This window comes from Sinocyclocheilus rhinocerous, unplaced genomic scaffold (assembly GCF_001515625.1).
Source record: "Sinocyclocheilus rhinocerous isolate Xijiao unplaced genomic scaffold, SAMN03320098_v1.1 scaffold1322, whole genome shotgun sequence".
NCBI lineage: Eukaryota > Metazoa > Chordata > Actinopteri > Cypriniformes > Cyprinidae > Sinocyclocheilus > Sinocyclocheilus rhinocerous.
In genome coordinates, this window is record NW_015657497.1 from 357780 (window position 1) to 383304 (window position 25525).

The 25525-nt window shown below is 37.6% G+C and overlaps 1 protein-coding gene across 1 annotated transcript in view; it reads left to right on the top strand.

Annotated features, from left to right (window-relative positions):
• LOC107721154 (TBC1 domain family member 22A-like) overlaps positions 1-25525 on the top strand; it is a 158941-nt gene that overhangs the window by 31683 nt on the left and 101733 nt on the right. Inside the window, exons 4-5 of the mRNA XM_016529025.1 lie at positions 9753-9913; positions 12351-12465. Of these exons, the coding sequence (XP_016384511.1) occupies positions 9753-9913; positions 12351-12465 (276 nt within the window). The remainder of the gene's footprint in view (positions 1-9752; positions 9914-12350; positions 12466-25525) is intronic.

Here is a 25525-nt window from a genome sequence, read left to right on the forward strand (position 1 = left end):
AGCTGAAAAATAAAACCAACGTTTTTTTTTTTAGATAATGTAATCTTGTTCAAATAGATTTCATAAAATTGGTATCGAAAAAAGTATCGTTCAGGAACCGGTATCGAAGTCAAGGTATCGGTATCGGTATCGATATCGAAAATTTTTGAACGATACCCAGCCCTAGGTTTGTGTGGTCGTACCCTCTGACACACAGACAGTGTGCCCTCTTACAACACTGATAGATGAAGTGTCAGTCTGAAACAGGGTGGAATGGAGGAAGATATTTGATATTCTGACCCCCTTCTAGGCTAGTGTGTGGTCACACACACACACACACACACACACAGAAACAGAAACATCCAATTCACCCATGTGACCTTCATTTGCCTATGGCTATCTCATCTGTCATCTTGACTTGAACCCTGGACTGCAGCCCCACTCAATCAAATGCCATCGATCCATGCTATTGAGCTCCTGCACAGGTGTGCGTGTTGTGAGTTCATCGGTGTGTGTGTATTTGTGTTTGAGTGAGTGGAGAGCGAGTGTGAACAGCTGGAAAGCATCCTTTAACAAGAGTAATGACCGGCGGAGGGCAGCATCACCATTTGAACAGGCGCTTTAACGTGTGATCAATTTTGTGCATCCTGCTGACGTCTCATAAACTGCCACCAAACCACGCTCAACACTTTCCTAAGAAGAAATCATTTCTCTTTTGTCAGGTAACCACTAGAAAATAAAGATTTCATTAGTGGTGTTTGCTAAGGCAGTAATTTTTATTACTATGTATGTATCCAGCACTATTTCTGTTTGTCACCTGACAAATGTTTAAACAAGCTAAACTAAATCTTTATATTTACATTAAAGGAGGGACCCAAGCCATATGCAAAGACCACAATGTCATGGACACTTGAATTGGGCGCTTTTGTCTTTGGCAAACCTTGGAATGCCATGGCATATGGAACACGCCAACAATCACCTAACAACACTAACAACCACCTTGAACATAGAATACTATAGTAACTGTCTGGCCACCATTTAACAACACCCTATCAGCCACCTAAAAACTACATTGAGTTGTATCCCAAATGATGCACCATGCACTATGCATTTATTCTATGCACTATGTAGTCAACCGTCTAGTGAATTAATTATATTTTGTCTATTTAATTGCTATTTTGTCCACCGACATAGAAGTCTGATAGCTCCTCCCCCTCTGCTACATAATTAAAGTGCCCCTATTATGCTATTTGAAATTTTTATAATTTGGTTTTGGGAGTCCCCAACAACAGATTTACATGCATTCAAGGTAAAAAAAAAAAACACTTTCATTTTCTTATAATAGCATTTAATTTTACGTTATTTCTCAACAACTCTCAAACGATTTGTTCGAAGATTCATCTTTCCAAACCCATCCTTTGCATTAGGTTGCTCTGCTTTGATTGGTCCGGTGACCCAGTCTGTTGTGATTGGTCTACTGCGTACAGAGCATGTTTGAAAAGGGAACGCCCATCACCAGTACTGGAATACAGCTTATCAATAATTCATCTTATTATTATTATGATAGTGCTCCACTTTGTTCTAAAAAGAAAGAATCAGAGGGGAAAAAGTTGTTTTACACTTATGTTAGCGAACCAGATCCACATCTTGGTAGTAAAGACCCAAACAATAATGGTACATGTGTTAGCCGAACACAGACAAAGAGTACTGATAAAGCACTGCAGTTTGTAAACCAACGTATTGCTCCATCCTTTATCATGACTCCAAGTAATAAGAACGTCAGACATTCTGTATTAATCCACACATTTCTAGACAATAGCAGGCCCACAGCTGATTAGCAGAACTATAGCACGAGTTAGCTGGAGACTTACAGCTGCACTGACTGTATACACAACTACATATTTTGTACGCTCGACAGAACATCAAAGCAGCAATTATTAATCATACTTACAGGTTGTGATTCGGAGGAGCAAGCTGGTTCAAACAAACTGGGCACTGACCCATCTTTCAAAGACAACCGGTTTACGAATCCCGCATTGAACTTGCGGAGATTGGGAGACGTAGTCGTCAGTGAAATGACGAAAACATAGCAAAACATTGATCATACTGCCGTGGTATCTTAGTAAAGATCAATTTTAACCACTGATTCTTCACAGCTTCATCCTTTGGAAGTGAAAATAAACCGAATTCACTTTCACAGCGCAGAGCACCGCATCTTCTCGACATTACGTTATCTACACGAATGAGCTACAGCGTTTGAAGTTTGTTTTCACGGGATGTCCACGCAGAACCTAGGCGGGCATTATGCAAATGAAATAATTTGTGATGTGTGAAATTCGCGGAATGGGATTCAAATTTAAAACCTTTTCTTTAGTGTGTTATGTAGCTGGTGATGTGGAAATATTTGCGTAATGCCGCCCAAATGTTCACGCAAAGAAAGAAGGCGTGGTTTCAGGAACCGCAGTAGTGTTGATGCAGCCATGTCAGGGAGACGCTGTGTGTTTCAGTGCGAAAGCAAAAGCACTTCTTTGGCCTTCCGAAAGTAGATGCAATGAGGAATCATTGGTTAAGATTTATTTACAACAGAACAGCACAACCCAGATGTTCGAATTTGTGCAACGCATTTTATGGACGACAGTTTTGTGAACCTAGAAGAGTACGAGGCTGGCTGCGCACAAAGGCTATTTCTAAAAAAAAAATGTGTCAATTACGACTTGGCTATGACAATCTGGCGCTTATTCTGAATCAGCTACTGTAAGTATGTTTTCCTAATAGTTTAAGTATTTGCTATTGACTGCTCAAATGCGGAGTTTTGTGCCGTGTAGAGTATCGCGTTGTGTGTGTGTGTGTGTGCGTGAGAGAGAGACAGGGTCACATCACAGTGGAGTCAGCTGTCTTAACCGTGGCTTGTGTACTGCAAACACATACCAGCTTCATCACTGTGTCTGTCACGCGACTCTGGTGCCCTTTCGGGCTTGAACTGATGGTAAAACGAACGACATTATTACTTGATATTTACTTTGAAAGCTGACGCTCGCGATTATGGTAAGGGGCGTTACATTTCCAACGAGTGCTTGCGGGTGTTCGGCCAATCACAATGCACTGGATCAGCTGGCCAATCAGAGCAGACTGCGCTTGTCAAAGGAGGGGGCTTTGTAGAAAACGACGTGTTTGAGAGAGGCGGGGCATAGAGGAACTACAATAATGTACAGTATTTGAAAAATAATGTGTTTTTTGAACATTAAAGCATGTGGTAGGCAACGTCGGTCCTGGAGTGCCGATGTCCTGCAGAGTTTAGCTCCAGCCCTGAAAAAAAACCCTCACCTGCCTGTAGCCCTAGTAATTCTGAAGACCTTGATTAGCTTGTTCAGGTGTGTTTGATTAGGGTTGGAGCTAAACTCTGCAGGACAGCGGCACTCCAGGACCGACGTTGCCTACCCCTGGCCTAACAGATACTAGCAGTTTAATACTCAACTATGTTAATAAAGACAAAACCTTCTAGAGTATTTACAGATGAAACTGACCTGCACTTCAAGCCCTGAACAGGTGTATGTAGCTACATGTCACTGCTTCTTCTGGCCGCTTCATCTCTTTCATCGAGTCCTGCGCATTGGTTCTATTTGGAATCGTTTGACAGAAGTGCGGAACAGACGTGAGCTGATTTGTATAGCGCAGCGCTGACAGTCAAGACTAACCAATTTATGATTTATTATGGAAATGTCGGAAATGATACGAAAAATCGGAAATGATCACTTTGGTACATTGAGAAGGCATAAATATAAAATATTAATAATAATAATAACTAAAAAAAAAAAAAAAACAGGGCAGCTGGCCAACTCAGACGCCAGGCCACCGGGAATTTTCCCGGTGCTCCCGATGGCCAGTCACGTAACTGCCTGCCTGAGTTTTGTCGACAACCGCAGGTGGCCGCCTCATAATTCTCTATACAGGAAAAACCCTGAGCTAGAACACCCTACCAGTAGCCTGGCAGTCATCTCGAGTATCCACCAAGAATTCTCCATAAACAACCCTAAACACCATAGCAACCCCCTAGAATCCACTTTGAACACCATAGCAATAACTTAGCAACCACCTAGCAAGTGCCTTCTAACGATTTAACATCACTCTAACAACTAGCCTAGCAGTAACCTGGGAACCACTTTTAGGAACCGTCTAGAAATCTATAGAAACCAACCAGAACACCCTAGCAATCCCCCAGCAGCCACCCCATAGAAACCATTTTGGACACTGTATCAGTTGTGTCCAAAATGGCCACCGTACAACCACCTAGAAACCATCTAGAACACCCTAATAGTTGCCTAGCAACAACCTAGAAACCAGGAACTGCCTAGAACACATTAGCAACTACCCAGAGCACACTGGCCATCACCTGGCAACAACCCAGAACACCCTAGTAATTGCTTAGGAACTACCTAAGAAAAGCCTAGCAATCATCTATAAGTGCCATATCAATGTGACTTCTATTAGTTGTCAGTGCACCTAGCAGTTTCACAGAGTGATTCGTGTTGTCAGGGGAAATCAGTGCTACTTTGGAGTCTTCTTGGCTTCCTGTTTCATTTCCTGTGACGACTGCCTCTTCAGGCATGACTGAAAGCCAGTGAAACCTGTTGAAGAAAACGTCACATCTATCTGATCTCTAGACATGATGCGAACACTATAGAAATGTTTGGCCTGTAGGTACCATTGCCTAGACGAAAAGGCATGGTGTCTTCTCCTTGGCCTATTTCCGTACAGCTGCCCAGATGTGTAGGAGTTATACCCACAATCCACCTGCTGCCTTGTTTATTTGTGGGCGTGAGAACAATAACTGCTGAAAAATTGGCTTGTACTAGTTTAAAAGTGCAGTTATGAGTGTTCCAAAATAACATTTTGTAGGTGTAAGATAAAAAAAAAAAAGACTTACCCCAGTCTCTCATATTCTTTTTTTTTTTTGGGTGTAAGACCCATCTCCTTCTCACCCACCCACACTCGGTGAAATAGCACATGGTGGGCTTTAATAAATAAAAGGATAAAGCTGTGCAGATGATTAAATGGTGGTTTCAGTCACACTAATACGAGGTGTTTGAGTAATGGCGTCCCGTCGTGAGCAGGTGGGAGTGGGTTGATGCAGAGCCAGCGCCTGGACACAGACCTTACACGTGTGTTCATCCAAACCCAGCTGCTGGGAAACATTTATTACCGGCCTGTTGTTCTTGGACCTCTGCACCTGCTGTGAACAATGCCCTTTCTCTCTCTCTCTCTCTCTTTCTCTGGCGACAAAATGAGAACAACAACTTCATTTCATGTTTATTTCACCTCGTGCAGTGACGGTGTCCGGTCTCCTTGTGTTTGCACAGGATTGCACCGGTACAGCTGTCTGATTCTGGCATCTACACTTGTGTGGCTCGTAGCCGAGCTGGAGTGTTAATACATGAGTGCCAGATCAGTGGTGTCATCTTTTGTGCATGTTATTAATAACAGCAGTTCTTTTTGTAGATTATTTGTGTTAAAATTATCTTTGTTAAGCCTGGAAGTTACCAGTCCTAGAGGTCTGCAGAGGCATTGTATTGACGCCGGAACCCAGAGGGTAAACAAGACCTTGCCACCGACCTGACCCAACCCCATTTTAAAATGGAGCACATGGTTCAATATAGTTGCTTCAATATATCACTTCTGTTGCCCTTTTCATTTCTTTATTGTCTTTATAGCATTTGCTGGATTTGCTGTTAATGGCAATTAAATATATGTATGCCATGGTCTGTCTGAATACTCTATTCTGATTGGCTGGCAGGTGTTGATTAAATTCATTTAACTGCACAAGTAGTTCCAGGTCAGTTTAATCACGTTCTATATTAATGCGCTTCCTATAAACATTGGTAACCATAGTAACATAGCGTTACAGTTGAATAGTAATACAGAGTGAGACAGTTACAGTAAACATTTCTGATTTACTTAGCTAGGCTAAATGGATGATTTTTGCGTATCATTAGCTTATACGGTCATTATGGCAATTTTGATAAATGGACAGAGGCACAAGATGAACTGGACGAACTGGAGAATATAACATCAAACGAGAAATGTAAAGAAAAACGGTACAAGGAAATAACACCAGCAGAGCTGAAGCAGATTGAAGACGACAAGGATGAGGTTAATACAAAAAAGACTACTAAATGGGCAATTACCACATTCAAAGACTTTTTGTATCAGAATAAAAAAAATGACGCTGTTGAGACTTCTGAACTTAATGAGACATTGCGAGAATTTTATGCCTCTGTTCAGACTACTACCGGCCGCGAATACAGTGTTGCAAGTCTGAAGTGTATCAGAGCGGGTATTAACCGTTACATCACAAAACACAACATCCTAAATGATAAAGACTTTAAATCAAGCAATGCCATCTTTAAATCAATTATAAAGCGCCACAGGAAAAATGGAAAAGACACCAGCGTTCATCACCCTAGTATCACTGAGTCCGACCTGGAGAAAATAAAAAATTCACCTGCGCTCTCCCCATTCACACCCATCGGACTTGTATGGAAAGTTTGGTTTGACATACAGCTGTTTCTCGCACGGAGGGGGAGAGAAGGAAACCGCAACCTATCTAAAGAGTCTTTCATTCTCCGACAAGACGAGAATGACTTGGAATACCTAACCTTGGCACATAACCCAGAAACAAAAAAATCACAAAGATCCTACTGCATCTGACAGAGAGAATTTACGAGGATTTATGTTCGAGTGCCCCGGTGAACCATGAAGGTATCACTGAAATTTACACAAACCATAGTTTGCGGAGCACTGCCGTCAGTCGCCTCTCTGACGCCGGACTGGAGAGTCGCCAGATCATGTCAGTGACCCACAAGACGCCATACACACTGTCTGCCATCTGGGATTCATCCGTGAAGAGAACACCTCTCCAAAGTGCCAGACGCCACATACACTGTATATATACACACTAGCAAGTCTGGAAGGTGTTTTCTAAAGGTCTGCAGGGTCAAACGTGCCTGTAGTTGAAGAAAAACTCCCATGTACCCCATCAGGTTTAATAATAATAGCAGGTTTAATTTCTAACTCTATGGTGTGCTTTTTCTTTTAATAATCTGAACATTATTTATAATGTGTTAGTCTGTTAGACTTAATTACATGTACAAATGCTAATGGAGCATAAAGAAGAGCTCTCCTTGGCACACATACATCTTGTCACAAAACTCGTCTGAGTGTGAAAGTAAAAAATAGCCACATGGGGGAGCGTCTTGTGTGATAAATGGATTTCTGTGCTTGTAGATTTTCATGCAATCAATTACTTTATCAAGTACAGTACATGCCAAATTTTCTCAAGGGAAAAAAAAAATCTCTCAACTAATGCTTTAAAATATACATGAGAGTCAGTTGGTAACATTATATTGACATCTTTGCGTGGCTGAAACACTGATTAAGCGATTACATGAGACAGGATATGGATTGTAAAGTTGTACTCTTTCATTTAACACGGCATTTGTTGTTTGAATATTGCAATACAATGGACATAATTTGAAATCTGAGACTGTTTCATATTAAAAGTACCAAAGCACAATGCTTATTGCGATATATTGGATGGGAGGTGCCCTTCAGTGTTCCGTCCATTAACTGAAAACAGGCTAGACTAATGGATTCTTGGGATTTAAGAATCGATATCGTTCCGTAAAAATGAGAATCGATTAATATTGAGATTTCGATATTTTTTACCCAGCCCTAGTTCCTGGTGATATTTTGTACCTTATTTGTGGAAGAGGCCTCCTACAGTACTAGAGAATACTGCTAACTGAACTTTATGCAGGATGACAGCAATAATTAACTGAATCAAATACTCTGGAGATGATTCAGAATTTCCTCTGATTTCCTTTTAACTTCCTGACTTCCTGTACAGCTCTGCACAGCCAGTCCTAATTCTGCTGTTTAATCGAAGAATTTTCAAGTTCAAAGCCAGGGGTATACTGTTATATAGTCAGGGTTTCTGGTTGTGTTTACTTACTGATTGAAGTCTTGGAAGCAGCAGTATGTTAACCTTGCCAAGCTGTTAGGAGCTCATAATGTTTAGAAATGCCACCAACAGATAGTGTTTGATATTGTAATGCAGAAGAGGAAAAGATGACAAGGAATGTTTAAATCTCCAGTGTATTGGCAGGAGGATGTGAAGATCAGGCTGTTGCTGTCACTCTGATCTGATAAATGTCTACCTGATTTAAGACTGACGTCTAGTGATCACTGGCGATGTGAGATTCACACATTTGATTCACCTCTTGCAAGCTGGTGATTCTCACATAGCCTATTAAGAACATTGCTTATGTTTCACTCAAAAATGATTGAATAAATAATAATAAATTCATATTTATTCTTAAAAAAATAGTTTGCTTTTTGCAATCACTAAGGCATTTTTTGCCTTAGAAGCTTAATGGAATTTAATACTATAGTTTAATTTTAATTAAAGTTTACATACAATGGAAAAACACTTTATTTGTGAAATTATAATATATATTATTTTGATTATTGCTGCTGTTATTTTTAATTTTATAATTATTTGGTAATTTATTTCATTGAATTGGGAAAGTAAAATGATATACAACATTTAGTGTTTGATCTAATACCTTAAATTTATGATTAAAACAAATCTAGTAGTGGAGCAAGGATAATCTAAAGAGAATCATTATTGGAAGAGTTGGAAAGTGCTTAATTTTCATGAAAATAGCCAATGCAAACTTATAAAAAAAAATACAGTGATATATAACGTAATATACCATGTATAAACCTCTAAAAAGTATTAAATATAAAATTCATATAATTTAAAATTAAATGTAGAAACATATGTATATTAGTTTGTGAAATGAAAACTTTACATTTTTATTATAAATATTGTAGTATATATGTGACCCTGGAGCACAAAACCAGTCTCAAGTCGCTGGGGTATATTTGTAGCAATAGCCAAAAATACATTGTATGGGTCAAAATTATTGATTTTTCTTTTATGCCAAAAATCATTAGGATATTAAGTAAAGATCATGTTCCATGAAGATATTTTGTAAATTTCCTACCGTAAATATATCAAAACTTAATTTTTGATTAGTAATATGCATTGCTAAGAACTTCATTTGGACAACTTTAAAGGTGATTTTCTCAATATTTTGATTTCTTTGCACGATTTCTTTTCAGATAGTTGTATCTTGGCCAAATATTGTCCTATAATATTAATATAATATAATATTGTCCTATTTCGAAAAATTGACCCTTATGACAGGTTTTGTGGTCCAGGGTCACATATTAAATTTAAATTAATTGCAAATGAAGTGCTTCATATGATTAATAATTTCTGCAGAATAAATCATCTTCATGAATTTAAAAATTCTCCTGTTTGTTCAAAATATATATGTGTATTTGTGTTCTCTCAGTTCCATAACTCTCTTTATGTTCCTGACATCCACATTTTTGTATACATGTTTGTGTGTTTTCTGAACCATCAGATTCACATAGATATTCCCCGGATGAGTCCGGAAAGTTTAGTTCTGCAGCCCAAGGTAACCGAGGTAAGAGGACAGATGGAGCGTCCAGAGTCACGTCACATGCTTCTGTCCACCATCCACTCAAAAGCATGTCACTCGATCATCATCCGTCTGTCTCTGTCTGTCTGTCAAACTGTCTTCTGGTCGGCCAGCTCAGTCTTGAGCTCAAAAATGTTTTGTTGGAAAGCGTGTGTTAAGGTAAACAGGAAGTAGAATACCAGAATTCAGCGCGTTTCTTCTCAGGCGCAGCCTCAAATGGCCAGGCTCGTTTCCCTTTCTCGCTAGTCCGTTCTGTCCTAACCTGCTTGTGCTCCTCTTTTTGTGTCTCTTCCCCGCAGATTCACATTGACATACCGAGAACTAATCCTCTTATACCTCTCTTTCAACAAGCTTCTGTGCAAGAGGTGAGACGTTTGCACCACCCATTTTACTCAGCTTGACTCGTTCATCCTCACAAACTCACACCCAGCCACAATAAATTACCTTATAGAAACAGTTCACATTCTGTCATCCTTACGTCATTTCAAACCTATAAGATTTCCTCTGTGATACAAGAGGAGAAATTCTGACTGTTGTGGCCAGTGTTTTCCTTACATTCACAATGATTGGTGAATGAAGCTTTTAGGATTCCAAAAGTATCCAACTTCACCATAGAAATATCATAAAATTGATCTATACATAAAATCGACGTATGTGAGAGAATAGACCAAAATCTAGACTAACCTAAAAAGTCTTAAGTGTAGATACTCGAGTTGGGGATTTTTTTAAAACTATTATTGTTTAAATAAACTATTTTAATGAATTTATAATATTATTTCACATAAATAAAATGGAAAATAAACAGTAACGTTATTTTCATGACAATGAAGGACAAATTCTCATAATTATGCAAAAAATATATATTTTTAAATATTATAATTACATCACTTCGTATTTGTCGTACAGCCTTAAATGCATGCTAATAAATGAATGAATGAATGAATAAATACAAAATAATAAACAGACAAACAAACAAACAAACAATAAATAAATAAATAAATAGTCCACTCTGTTCCTCATATAAATATATTATAAGACTTCAGAATTTCACATTGAGCTGTCTGGCTTTGAAATACTATTGCTGCATTTATATCACATGATAGCATGCAAAAAAAAATAAAAAATCTTGTAATGTTATCATACTGTGTCATTGGGGCATGCACTAAAAAACACACTGTTGCAAACTTTAATGAATTGCCTTACTGTCTATTTTTTATTTTATTTATTTACATATTTTATTTTATTTATTTACATGCTGGCTGAGTGTTTTTGTAGGCACATTTAACCAAACCCAACGTGGTCCACAGTTGCATATTCATATTATTAAATTCACTGTCATGGGCTTGCTAGAAATGGATTTCATTTGCAAAGGCAGGTGTGTCGATACATTGTGGCACTGAGCAAGATTCCTTCTTCTTTTCACCCGCTGCCTTTCAAAAAATTAAAACAATTTAAAACATACTGTTGATGAAGATGACAGCACAAAATAATTTAAAAAAAAATTTTTTTTGATTGAAAAATCTAAGAAAAAGGTATGTGTATTTAAGTAATGATATCAAAGCGTTCTCTTCTGTAACAAAATAGTAAAACAAACTTGTGTACAGTGAGCATTGTGTTACAGTAGATTACATAATAGTTATTATTTCTGGAGCGAAGGACAATTTTTTATAACGTTTGATATTTTAGAATGCTTTCTTAAATATTTACATTAAAAAAAATATGAGGTTGTGTTTTGCAGCTTCTTGTCAACTAAAAATAATATATTTTTATGAAATAGTAAAAGTAAATTTGACTACAATTATTAAGGTCTCATGACAAATATTGATTATTGATATTAGCACAGGCTATTAGCACAAACCTAACCATTAACTACATAAAATCTAACTATCTCCCCTAATATTCATTCATTCATTCATTCCAAACAATTATTTTGTATTTTATGAAACACTTTTGTTGTCTGCAAGCTCTTTTATACATAATGCTTTAATGATATTGAAATACAGCATGGCATATTAAAATAATGTTGAAAAATCCTTCATTGTTATTCACAAAAATATTTGGTTGCTGCCATGTTTCACATCGCCATACCCCTTCCAACGCCACAACACTGCAATTTGGGTTTCATCTAGAATTCAGAGTTTCCCGCTTGTAAATACAGTTTTGCTTGGTCATTCTTGTGCTCGGAACTCATTCCCATCTCCACTCGAAGGCTACATTTTGAAAGGCTAAGCAAAGACTTCACATTAAAACGGAAATATTCTTTGGGCTTAAGCTGATCCTTAGGTGTAAACTAAACTAAAATAATCTTAACTTTCCACTTAAATCAGAAATGATAGACTGATATGTCTTTAGACATTTAATCCAACCCCAGACCTAAGGTAATCCTAACACTAGCGTTAACCCTAAAATCCGATTGGTCAATAACAGTGTTGTTCCAGAACCCACAATTCTATAAATCCAGCAACACATCCTGCTTGGCAAACCACAAAAGAGAGAACCCCATCTGATAATAAATATGCACACAGCTACTTGTAATTTCTCACCTTGCTGTCTGTGCTATTGAATGTTGTGATGTTAATGATTCAAAAGCTCAGAAGGCTTAATTAATTTTCTTAATTGATTGCTGGCTGGGGTGGCTTGATCCCACTGTGTCTCTAATTAAAACCGTTTGAGTGACCTTGTATGCTCAAATTCTGCTACTAACAGTTTTCATGTTGTATCGCATGAATCATTATATATCAATATCTGCTACTTACAAATGCTGAATATATGTATTTTCTGATATCTTCTTCTTTTTACTAGATCTTTGAGCGGATTCTGTTCATCTGGGCGATACGACATCCAGCCAGTGGTTACGTTCAGGGCATCAATGACCTTGTCACACCCTTCTTCGTTGTTTATGTTTTTGAGTATATTGGTAAGTCAATAAACCTTTTTATAATATGAGATATGTAGTTATGTATAGGGCCCTGGCAAACTCCTAAAACAGCACAGCTGTGTAAACTCAATAGTGTTTCTGTTCTTCGCTTTTGCTGTTAAGCCAGAGTGGGTGTTTTATGCCCAGTGGCATGAATTTTAATGCTGTTTCTCAATCATAATTTCATAATATTTGTCATAACCTGCCCCTTTAAGCTCTTCCAAGAATCTTCGGTTTCTTTGTCAGATTCAATCGTTATGATTGTTCCCAAAGTCCTCCGTTTTCTTGACCTCTACACCTTTAAGTGCTTGATTTCCAGTAGACTAAACGGAATGTCCAGACTAATGATTTTGAAGGGCCCATAGGGACTCTTCCAGTGGACTTATGAGACAGTAATAGCCTAAACCACACAATGAGCTCGGGCGGCTCAGTTGATGCACTCAGTGGATTGGGGGGGGGGGCTTTTCCTCAGGCTTTGCAGTTGTTGGCATCTATGGGGATAATTTTTTCTTGGGTCATTTGACCTTGTCTAATCCTGAGGAATCAAAGCCCCACTTTGTTTTCACAAGTTCCATCCAATTTGTCCTTCAGGCCAGAAACATACTCTACACAAGTACACAAATGCTTTGCGTGACAGTAGTTGACCTGAAAGAGAACGGTTGCATCGCATCACTGCTCATTAGCATACATTTCAGCTCAACTTTGTTACATTGCCAACCGTTGCAGTTGCTCATGTCGCCGCAAATCACAGACTCCCCTGAGAATGAGTGACTTCTGGGTGCTTTGTCACACCAAATCGCTGTCAATGTGAACGCTCCTTCCTGAATTACGTTTTGTTAATGCAGTGGTAGATTTGAGAAGCTTGAGCATCGACGGGTTAGTTCACATAAAAATCAAATTGTCATTTACTCACCCTCATGTCATTCCAGATCCATGCCATCCAAAACCGAGATTTCTGTCCCTCCAAAACTTTCACATATTTAAGGTACAAAAGGCACTTTTGTAATCATAGAAGTATAAATTCATATAAAAAAGTCATCATAAAAGTAATCCATATGAATGGTGCGGTTTAATTCAAGTCTTCTGAAGAGACACAATCGCTTTATATGATAAACTGATTTCATTTAGGCTTTCATTCATATATAATCATTGCTCAACCCACCAACATAGTTATCATATGGTGAACACGGAAGCTCAACCCTGCTTGCTTGACATGGAAGAACAAACCACGTTTGAGCTTCCAATTACCATATTTAATTGAATTCTGTGTTATGTGCATTGATCAGTTTTTATACATGAATAAAGGCCTAAATTAAACATTTTCGTCATGTAAAGTGATTGTTTCTCTTTAGAAGACTTGGACATTTTGGACATTTTGAAACGTCAAAGTTTCGGTTGCGTGGATAGAAATCCCTCAGGTTTCATTTAACCCTTAAATGAATGATCAACTTTCTTAGTATTCCTCAGTCTATTCATTATAAACAATATAACAATAAAAAAATAGCAAAATATAAAATAATGCCTGTTTTCTGATTAACTTTTTGTAAAAAAAAATGTATAGGGTCGCTAGAGACCCGATGTATGTAAATGCGTAAGTATTTTTTCCTGCGCGACTATATTTACATATCTGATGACTCAATTAGTGCAGTGCATCTTTTTTCCTCAAGGTGGCACTGTTTGATATATAATGATGACGTGATGTTTCACTCATAATTGCCGCAGGCATAAAACAAACCAATATCATCAGCACAAATGTAGCTGGTTTTAATGGCTTTACTGCAGAGCAATTACTATACGCAATGAAATATAAATGTCACTGCCATTTGATGCTGGATGTGGTAAGCTGCCAGTGATCAAAATATTGAATATGAAGTCATTGAAAACGATAGTTTTGAGAATATGGTTGTCGCTAAAGACCCGAATATGTAAAAATGATTGACGAAACATTCATGCATTTAAGGGTTAAAATATCTTAATTTGTGTTTAGAAGAGGAACAAATGCCTTATGGGTCTGGAACAACATGAGGTTGAGTAAATGATGACAGTTTTGTGCTGTTCTCATGGTGAAATGAGATGCCTAATTGTCCCTTCTCTGAAAGGCGTACTTTATTTCTGTTTTGTATGCCTCTGTGTTTGTATACACTGTGTATATTTGTCAGAAGACAGTGACAGTGCCTTAAGAAGGCCCCTGCTCTCCTATGATAAAGATGTTTTGGAGAACTTTCTCTCTTCAGTGTGTATGGAGGAAAGTTTGGTGGAAAATGTACCTGTACCAACTTTCTCAGCAATTTATTTCCCACAACTCCACCCGGCGCAATAAGGCATGGTGCCATGTGTGACAGATACTCATTCAAAGTGTGCTATGTGGGCCAAGTGCTGACTGCTGAGGGCAAGCAGTTGCAAAACATCACGGCTTCACTCTGACGAGAGACCCATATCCATCAACGCCTGTGTAACGGCACACGCCAAAAAAAATCACTACTTGTCTACAGTGTATGGGAAGGTACTTTAAATTATGAGTAGCCTGGATAGATACTGTTTTAAAGTAGTTCAACTATAGTCAGTACAAATGAATTAGGGATCAACTACCGATGAATAGTTCGTACAGAAATGAAAATTCAGCCATTATTAACTCACCCTCATGTTATTCCACACCCTTGTAATGTTTGTTCTACTGTGGGACACAAAATATATATTTTGAATGTTATTCAGTTACTATAAACCGGGATTGAAGCTTTTAAGCTTAAAAAAAAAAAAAAAAAGTGCTCCATGACTCGTGCACTATATCCCATGTCTTCTGAATCATAAAGTACCTTTGTGAGAAACAGACCAGAATTCTAGTCCTTTATCCACTGAGAAGCTTGACATCACCCTAACTCTCATTGATGCGTTTATGAGAGTAATAATTATGACTGATGTATGAACAGATCTATTGAGTCAGACTTTTCTGTCAATTTGTTCAACTTTTCTGTGAATTGTGGTTCAAGTTTGACTTGATCCTGTCATAGCGGTTAACATCTTAAAGGAGGTGAAGATTACCATGAAACAGAACAAAACGAATTGGATCCATATATTCATTGAAAAGAACCAACTAAATCTCCAATTTATTTATTTTATTATCTCAATTTTAATAATATTTAATAATCTAAAAAACTAAAAGAAAAAATATTTTGTGCAGTGGAAAGTTTCCATGGTTGTAAAGGTTCCTTTATTTTAAATCCTTTATTTTTAAGAGTGTATGACTTTAAATCACATGGAACATATCATACACTTGTATGGCTTAAAGGGGTTATATGACATTGCTAAAAAGAACATTATTTTGAGTATTTGGTGTAATGCAATGTTTATATGTGGTTTAAGGTTCAAAAAACACATTATTTTCCACTTAATGTACATTATTGTTTCTTCTCTATGCCCCTCCTTTCTGAAACGCGTTGATTTTTACAAAGCTAATCGGTCTGAAAAGCGAGGTGTGCTCTGATTGGCCAGCTATCCAGTGCGTTATGATATGAGTCATGAAGCGCCAAACTGTCCTTGCAAAGTTGGAATTGCCCCACTTTATAGAAACAGACACCGGCATTGTAGGCTACTCTCCCAGGAAACAGTCCTCGTCCTCCATAAAATGTGCTGCACACATCTGAATATTTGGGTTGAACTGTTCTGGAACAGTGTTGTAAATACAACTTAACCACTGATTTCTAGTTGTGTCCTCTTTTGGAAGACCAAACTAAGTAGTTTTGCTTTCATAACGAAACACACAGCGTCTCCACAACATGGCGGCGGCGGCAACAATACCACAGCGAGAATCAAAGTTACGCCTTCTTTCTTTGCGTGAACATTTGGGCGGCGTTATGCAAATCTTCCCACATCGTGACGTAGATATGTGGGGGCGTGTTAGAACGAGCCGTTTTAGGAGGGTGTGGTTGACTCTTAACTTTTATAAAGAATATCTCTTTGAATTTGAGACTTTAGTCTTTGCAACTTTACAGATCTTCTTTATGCACCAAGAGCTTGTAACACTCCAAAGAGAAAGGAAAAATTTAAATCGCATCATATGACCCCTTTAATAGTGCTGTTGTGTATATGAAGATTAAAAGTTATTTCTCCACAATCAGAACTATTTATTTTAGTTAGTTAGTAGAACAAGTCTTTTGAAATGACATAAGGGTGAGTTCATGATGAAATAATTTTCATTTTTTGATGAACGATGAAGTTCACAGCTACTTTTAATTAGTTCCTCCACAACTCTGCTTGTCTAAAATAATCTGAATCAGAGAATAAACCTCTATTTAGTCAGTACAGCCCAGAATGAAATGCACCCATACATTCCTTTTAGCAGAATCATGTTATATCTTTAAGCCACAGATCGTTCTTGATTCCTGCTTTAAAAAAATATGTATGATGACAGGGCTAAATTAGGGACCAGTTAGTGCTTTGGCTGTGTGTCCATTGCTGTTAGGGCATTGCATTATTAAACAATCATTTTCATTACGCCTGTAAATAAATGCAAGAGGAGACAGGGAAAATCTTGTTTGGGCTTTTCTGCCTTTGTACTGAGAGCCTTCAAAATATATTTGAATACAGTTTGCTCCCAACAAATGAAATTGCTAATCTGCTCTGTAAGTTCTTGTACATTTGAGGGCCAAGGTCTGATGGAAGAAAAAGCAAACTGAAGTTAAATTCAGTCCAATTGATTTGTGCTACTAGCAAGACTGCAGGGAACTTTCCTCATGGTAGTCAAACTATTGTACAGGAAGGAGAACGCCTGAACGTTTTTTTGCAATTTTCGATTGCTTGAGTAGTTTTACAGAGCCATCAGCATTGAGTCTGACCCACATTCATGATTCTTCTGGCCAAAAACAAAAAACGGCAACTTGGACTAGAAGAGATCGTTTGACTCAATGCAAAGCAGGAAAATGCAGTTAGTTTTAGGAGTGTTGAGGGCAGAGTATCAGGAATAGTTCACCCAAAACTTAACTTTCAAATGACAAATTGGCAGACCATTGTGACTTAATAAAGCATCCAAGGATGTATAAGGGGGAAAAAAACGTTTGATCATTTTCCAAGTGCCTGATTGCTTATGGCTAATAACTGATAAATCGCCCTCTTAAAGTTTTTTTTTTTTTTTTTTTTTTTTTTAAAATCAATAATATGACCCAAAACTTTCCACTTAATGTAAAATAGTGCTGACATTTATTAGAATATAAAATGAATTTATGAATTTATTAAAGAGCAGGTCATATGGGTTTTTGAAAAATATCTCTCTTGCAGTTTATAACGTAGCTATCCTTAAATGAAAACAATCTGCAAAGTTGTTAATCAAAAAAGTGCATGATAAATAAAGATATTGTCTCTCAAAAGAGAGAGTCTGTTCTGAATCGCCTTAACGAGTAGTCATATTTTCGAATCTTTTGCCTGTTACCAGTATACGTCACTGGGTAACACATTTGCTTAATCCCCGCCTGCCCGCGAAATACGAACAGAGTCTGACCTTCCCACAAACACTTACGCTAGTTAGTGTGTTTACATCATGTTGAGAAGACGCTGTGTTCAAGGATACTACAGAAATACAATTCGAACCTTTTTTTGTGTGCATGTCGTTTTACCAAGGACTGCTTCTCTAATCTTGGCTTTTTTCTTCGTTGGCTTCTAATCTTCTTAATTTGGACTAACAAGCTCTCCGAAGCACAACCTGTAAATACGATTGATACGTTATGTGTACATTTTCAATTGAGTGCTCAAAATATCAAGTTTTTGTGCTAATATGTGATGTACACCTAGTGCAGCTTTAGGTTTCCAGGTAAAAAGCTCGATATTACTGTCTTACTGAAGTAGTTCTGATAATTCCTAAGAATGTGTCGATTAATGTAGACTAACATTGTTCTAATTACTTCGTTTAATAATAAAGAATGTAGTGTAGTGCACAGACTTTATAATCATTGTGAAATTTCTGTTTATTTTGCTGCACCGGCAGTTATAGGGTTAATGCGGGAGAGACGAGAGAGTTAGTTAGGCTGGTGCGCCTGTGAGCTGTTCTGATTAAAAGTTAAGACACAGAGCGTCTTTTGTCTGTCGTTCTTCAAACATTACAGTAGACATATTTTGGTTTACAAACTGTATTGTTTCATCAGTTAGTCACGTTAGCACTCGGCTAACGTATCTACCATTATTGTTTTAAGTGTTCACAATTTAGCAGCTAAACTTTAGCTGTGGGCATTCGTGTGCCTAAGTGTTTTGTATTTTATGTCCTTATTATAAGAACGGATTGGAGCACTATATTATTGTTTTATGCAAAGGTGCTTTGTCAATGGTAGCACTCCACTTTAAAATACCATATGACCTGCTCTTTAATGAATTATCTATGATGATATTAGTGAAGTAAATGAAAATACTTTAAAAAATAGCTATGCTTCATCACTACTGTCGCTTTTGATTTCGATTGAATGTTGTCAGTGTAAGAGAAGCGTAAGAGCAAGGTAAAATGTATATAAATATAACGTGAACAGGATTTAATGTTCATAATGTTAGAAATGTTATACCGTCCACTTTAAAACGCTGTTTTACATACAACACAGAAGAAGTTAGCAGATCCTTTTGTCTGTTCAGAAGCAAATAGTTCTTCCTCAGAAGCGTTAATTGCACAAGCCAAAGTAGAAACATGACTTGGCTTCCTGGTGGACTGATTAAACACATCTGTTAAAAGCACTTTTCACTTCTGGAGGTTACGTAGAAATCTGATTGGAGCAATTTTCCTCTGCAATATACATCAGTCATTTTTAGGTTTAAAGTCATCTTCATTTGCCTTGGCTTATAGTTCTCTGTATGAATAAAAGCTTTAAAACTATCGACACTTCCAATATCTCCATTCATTACTCTTTTAATGATTTGGCTTCATTTGCATAGCTCGTTAAGCTACGTATGTCTATTCTATCAGTATTTTTAATCTGCAGTGCCGTTCTTCATGGACGTCTCCATCTAATCAGGCAGCCACTTCGTCTTGGAAGGTTTTGTTCTTTGGCCATTTTGTCCTTCTCTCTTCTTTCCATTTGGATCTGCTTTCCCATTAGACTGCTATAACGTTTTATAATTGAAAGTAATGAGTGTGTGATGAAATGGTACGTGCAATAGTGTGGCGCACTATTGATTCAGGAGGAAGATAGTGTAATTTGCATTGTCTTCATGTATAGATTCTCCCAATGTAATGTTTTGGAGGGCAGATGTGGATCAGTGGCGCCACTGTTAAAGATCCACTGGATTGGGAGAACTATTAGTGTGAGCAACACCATCAGTGCTGGTTGAAGGTGTAAAGAGAGAAGTTCTGAGCTGTTAGCTGAAGATGGACACCAGCCAGTTTTCAGTTTTACTTTAACCTGGAAGACGTTCTTCATTGCACCAAAGATGGAGCGACCTAGAAACCCTAGGACTTTGACATCATGTAAACCCTTGAGAGGTTCTAAGCGTTCCTTCAAAACTGTCCATGATTTAGTGTGTTGGGAGATGGAAAGAATGTATCCTTCAAACAGCGCTTTTGGTTTAATTGTTGTTCTGTTTGAAGGGGTTGTTGTTTGGCTAGTTAGCATAAGCATAAGCCCATCCAAGAAGAGACATGCTAGCAGATTTCCTCCACAACATCATTCTGCTCTGTAGAGCAGAGGTCCCCAACCACCGGGTCGCGACCCAGTACAGGGCCGTGGAAGAGTTGCTACCGGGTCGCAAGAACGTTCTGGGAAAAATGTGTATAGATATTACAAACTGTTATTTATTGCGCGTTATAGATTGTTCTAATTATTCTGTATTTTCGTTTGTTGTATGTGATTGCTATGGAGTAGCAATTTGACGATTTCATGTAAATTAAATGTTCAATTAGTAAATGAATGATTGTTCTGATCTGTCATATACTTATATATATTAGGGGTTAAACGATTGCAGTTGATCTGCGAAACGCACGGACCAGGCCCCACAGTTCGGAACACATGTGATTTGCAGATTAATTTGCCAATTTACATGTTCAAGCGATTATAAACCACAAGAAGAAGAAGAAGCGAAAGAGAACTCTGTTAGTTACTCTCACGCTGTTTTCTGTGTGCACAGCAGCCACACACACCCGAAACACGCACAGAGATGTGTTTCAGACAGCACGCAAATACAGAGTTGATTCCTCTTTCACGTCTCCTTGTGTTTGAGATACATGCATATAAAATTGTCAAAAAAACCTTTTCGGCATTCTCTTTCTCTGTGCTTTTAAAAAAAAAAATTTCTTGCTTATCTGAAAAATCATCCGATCCGTGACTCAAAACCCACAAAATGATCACACTATATTCAAAAACCACAATTGAAGATATGTATGTATGTATATATGTGTATATATGTGTATATATATATATATATATACGCTGTTTTCTGTGGCTGCTGTGCACACAGAAAACAGCGTGCGAGTAACTAATCGAGTTCTCTTTCGCTGCTTCTTCTTCTTGTGGTTATATAAACCCCACCCCCCTCCAGCCGGTCCGTGAGAATATTTTCAAAATGTAACCGGTCCGTGGTGTAAAAAAGTTGGAGACCCCTGCTGTAGAGGATACGATCCCATCAGCCTGAGCATTCCTGGTGGATGTTCTTTATATACCCACCTTGGAGGCACCAAGGAATCACATAGTTTCCAAATAGCCAATGCCTTTTACGTCATGTGCATTAAGTCCACTAACCCTGTAACCACTGACTCTGCTTTCACTGCATCTTCTGGAAGGTCTTTGTGCCGTTCATTGACTGAGTGCCACGGCCCTCCACGGCTGAATTGAACAGTTAGTGGTGTGTGACCCACACTTGAGTCCAGTGCTGATTTTAATGCAGGCCTGATTAACTTTCCTCATTTGCTCTAACGAGTTGTTAAGTGACTGCTTTGGGATGCCTGAGATGTCTAGTGGCAGGCATTTTTCTCCTTTTTCTCTTGGTTGAGTTCCCTTCGAGACTGCCCTGCACTGTCGACAAGTAAAGGATACCAGCAGTTTGATTGTATGTTAAATAATATCCAACTTTACATTTAGGTTTAGAGTGCAATAATTTGTTATAGAATAATGCAACAGTGTTGTCAAATAATGTCAATATTAACACATATTGCAATGTTAGTAAGGAAATCTAACATTAACAGAAGAACATTACCAAAGGACATTACCAAACAGCATAATGAAACTTTAATAAAGTAATGCAACTTTAATGTGGTAACATCTTAGAATAGGGAACACATATTCACTATTAATTAAGCGTTTTCCCTCAATGAACTCCTAATTTGCTGCTTATTAATAGTTAGGGTAGTTGTTAAGTTTAGTTATGGGGTAGCATAAAGGGATCTAAAATATGGTAATGCAGAATAAGGCATTACTATGTGCTTTCTAAGTACTAATAAACAGCCAGTATGCAAGTAATATGCTAATAAGCAGCTATAGTTAATAGTGAGAATTGGTCCTTAAAATAAAGTGTTTCCTTGAATGGATAATGTAACATTAACAAATATCAAAACCGTAACAAATAATGTAACATAATGCTACCAAATAGCATAGTGGTAAGTAACATTGTAAGAATAACACATCAACAAATAACTAAATCTTTGACTTAGTGGGATTACATACTTATTACAAAATCTGAGAGAAATGGATAATGAATAATGAACAAATAACATTGACAATTCATATTCTTATGTCTTCATCCATAAGCTGAGCTATGTCTAGCTGAGCTATGTCTATTTTTTTTTTTCATCTCTGAGTATAAAATGCCAAAAATGATCTGGAAATATTGCTCTGTCATGAAGTCATTCGTTTCCTCTAACTAATCACAGTTATTTAATATTTTTGGATCTAGTTTAATTACTTGGCTATAAAAAGCTATAAATTGAATTTCTGTGCAGATCCTCACTTTGAGAAATCACTTCTTGTTCATTTACATCTGTGAAACGTGTCATGCTAGACTCGGTGTAGTTTATAACAATTAACAAAATAATTTCTTGGAGCATTCTATGGGAACGTCACTTGGTCACCCATGAAAATGTATTTGCTCCATTTCAGAATTATCAATTTATTTATTTTTTGGTATCAATTTGCAAGAACTGCGAGTGTGGTTTTATTGTCTGGCCATGCTCTCTTAATGGCTCATGAGTTTCCCATTACAGTACATGTAATGATTCCCCTTATGCTTCTAATAAAAGCAAATTAATTATTTAATCGGCTAATCTTGCATAATATTTCACACTCAGGGAAGTTCACCTCTTTTTTTTTTACATTCAGTGCTAAGGCTGTAGTGGTAGTGAATAGTGTTATGATGTTTATTTCATCTCCAGTCCACACTCTTAACATCAAGCTATTTGAAACATTGAGGTTTATTGGACTTCAGCCACTCTGCATAACTCACTCCCACTCTTAGATACTGAGCAGCGATAAAAATGTTGTAACATTTCTGAAGTCACAACAATTGCTGTAGTTACATGTTCAGGGAGCCGTTTATGCTTCTGATGAGCATCTTTGAGTCCCACAAGACTACTGCAGTTGTGCAGAATACTTTTTTGTAGTCTTAACTGGATCCATGGGCTGTAATCCACAATAGGAGCCAAAACCTTCTTACAAGAGCATGTTGCAGATCAAGACAGTTTGCATTGATTTGTATTACCGTATTGTCCCGAATATAAGACGATATTTTTTTCTTGGAAATACATCTGAAAAAACGCGGTCGTCTTATATTCAGGGTCTAGACTTTGACATGTCAATAATACACCCACAACACTAGGTGGCGCCAAATACGCATAAAACGAGTGTGCCATGAAATACGTAATGTAATGCGTGTTGTAAAGATCGCGAGTAAAAACAAAAGAAGCAGAAAACCTTACAGCTGCATGAGTCGTGACGGTCACGTTAGCCTGATGGCACCAAACTCCTTTTGTGATTTTAAAACGTAAGCCAGTACCGAGATTTGAAGGCTACAGTAAGATTTAACTTCTACTGTTAATAAGAGCATTTCATTAGCATGCTGTTCTGGCATGCGCTTTTTCTGAGCGTGTACACACCTGAAGCGTGCACACACTAAAAAAACTGTCAAACAGCACCTGATTACTGGACTAAGTTATCTTTTGCGTCTGATGACGCTAATACTGTCAAAAACAAACGAGGTTTACCTATAAACACAGTTGGTTATGCCTAAAGTGAAAGTAAACATTTGAGAGAAAAACGGACGCATGCAGGTCTTAAAGTGACAGCAGACTAATAGTACTAAACATGCTGCCGCTTGTCGTTAAAGGGATAGTTCACCCCCCCAAAAAATGTTAATTCTGTCATTATTTACTCACTGTATTAATTTATTTCTTGTGCTGAACACAAAATAAGATATTTTGAAGAATGTGGGTAACCAAAAAGTTGCTGGTCCACATTGACTTTGATTGTAAGAAAAAAAATAAAATTAAAATAACAATAATACTAATACTATTAATAATAATAAAATGTAAGTCATTGGGGACCAGTGGCTGTTTGGTTACCCACTTTCTTCAAAATAACTTTTATGTTCAACAGAAGAACGAAACTAATTGAGGTTTAAAACAACTTGAGAGTGAGTAAATGATGAATTTTCATGTTTGGGTGAACTACCCCTTTAATGTTAAAGGGGTCATGAACTGGCTTTTTTTATTATTGTATACTATTTTCTGAGGTCCACTTATGATGTTCGCGTGGTTTTTACATTCAAAAACATCAAAATCAAAAAGTAATAAGCTATTTTCTACCCTGGTTTTGAGGCCGGCTCGAGAAACGCTCGGTTTTTATGGGCATGCCGCATTGAAGACTTAGAAGAAAACGCCCACTGCTATGATTGGATGACAGTTTTGCATAGTAAACTAACTTTCTGTGTGTCTGTTTGACAAGCTACGTCCTTCATAGTAACTAAACTCCCAGCTTCATTATTTGTAGAGTGAGACACACAGACGCAGGTAATTCACTCACACAACTTCCATCTCTCTCTCTCTTTTTCTCTCTCTCTCAATCGATCGATAATTAATTCAAATAATTGTTATAACTCATTAATTCAAATAAATGTGATCTTACCGCACTGTTTCATCTGTGTGTCTGATTCAAAGCAGGCAGAATGCTAGAGTTTCCGGTCAAATATTGCACTGCAAACATAATTAACAGCTTTAGCTTGTCAATACAGGCAAATGACCATGGTATAAGAGGGATAATGCATGGCTAGCAGTGCATTAAACAATTTTAATGCACTCCGCAGAGGCAGCCACTCTTCGCTTTATGTCGGGAGGTTTTGGCCTCCACGTCGTGCATTAAAATTGTTTAATTCACAGCTAGCCATGCATTATTCCTTGCATATAAATACTTTTGCAGGTCCCTAACCCCAATTTTTAAACATTTCCCTGTTTGTCAGAATCGATTGGCCGATTTTCGCCTGGCCTATAGGAAAACTACCAAACGCCGCCCTTAAACTTAAATAAAGGCACCTTAGCCATATGTAGAGTCCAAATTTGATAGAGACTTGGGCTCTTTTGACATTGCCATTGAGAAACCACCTGGAACACCTTAGCAACCAATTAGCAAAGTCTTGGCAACCACCCACAACACCCTAGCATTGTGACGGTTTGTCTTTTTGCAATTCATTCAGTACTAATTTTGTCAGTAACCTAAATCAGATGTCTGAGTAAATTTCTTTGAACACTTAAAAAATTATATTTACTTACCTAATTAAACCACTGAGGGGATATTTGGCTCTGGAAAAGGTTGTGATGGTGTTTGTACGTTTTTCTGGAACATGATGTAATAGAGTTGGTTTGGGCCCTTCCTCCAATTGCCTCTAGGAGCTGCCAGCGGAAGTCATTCATCTGTTCTCATTGCAGATTGTTCTTTCTCTGCGCCGGCTTTTTCTTCATTACGACTTGATGATATCCATAAATCACAGATGGATCTGCACCTCGTCTTTCAGCACAACTTCAGTAATTACCAACCCAACGATCGTTATTTTACTGTGTTGAAATGGCATGTTTGCCAAGTTCAATTCCATGTTAATTAACCTTGCCTTCAATTAC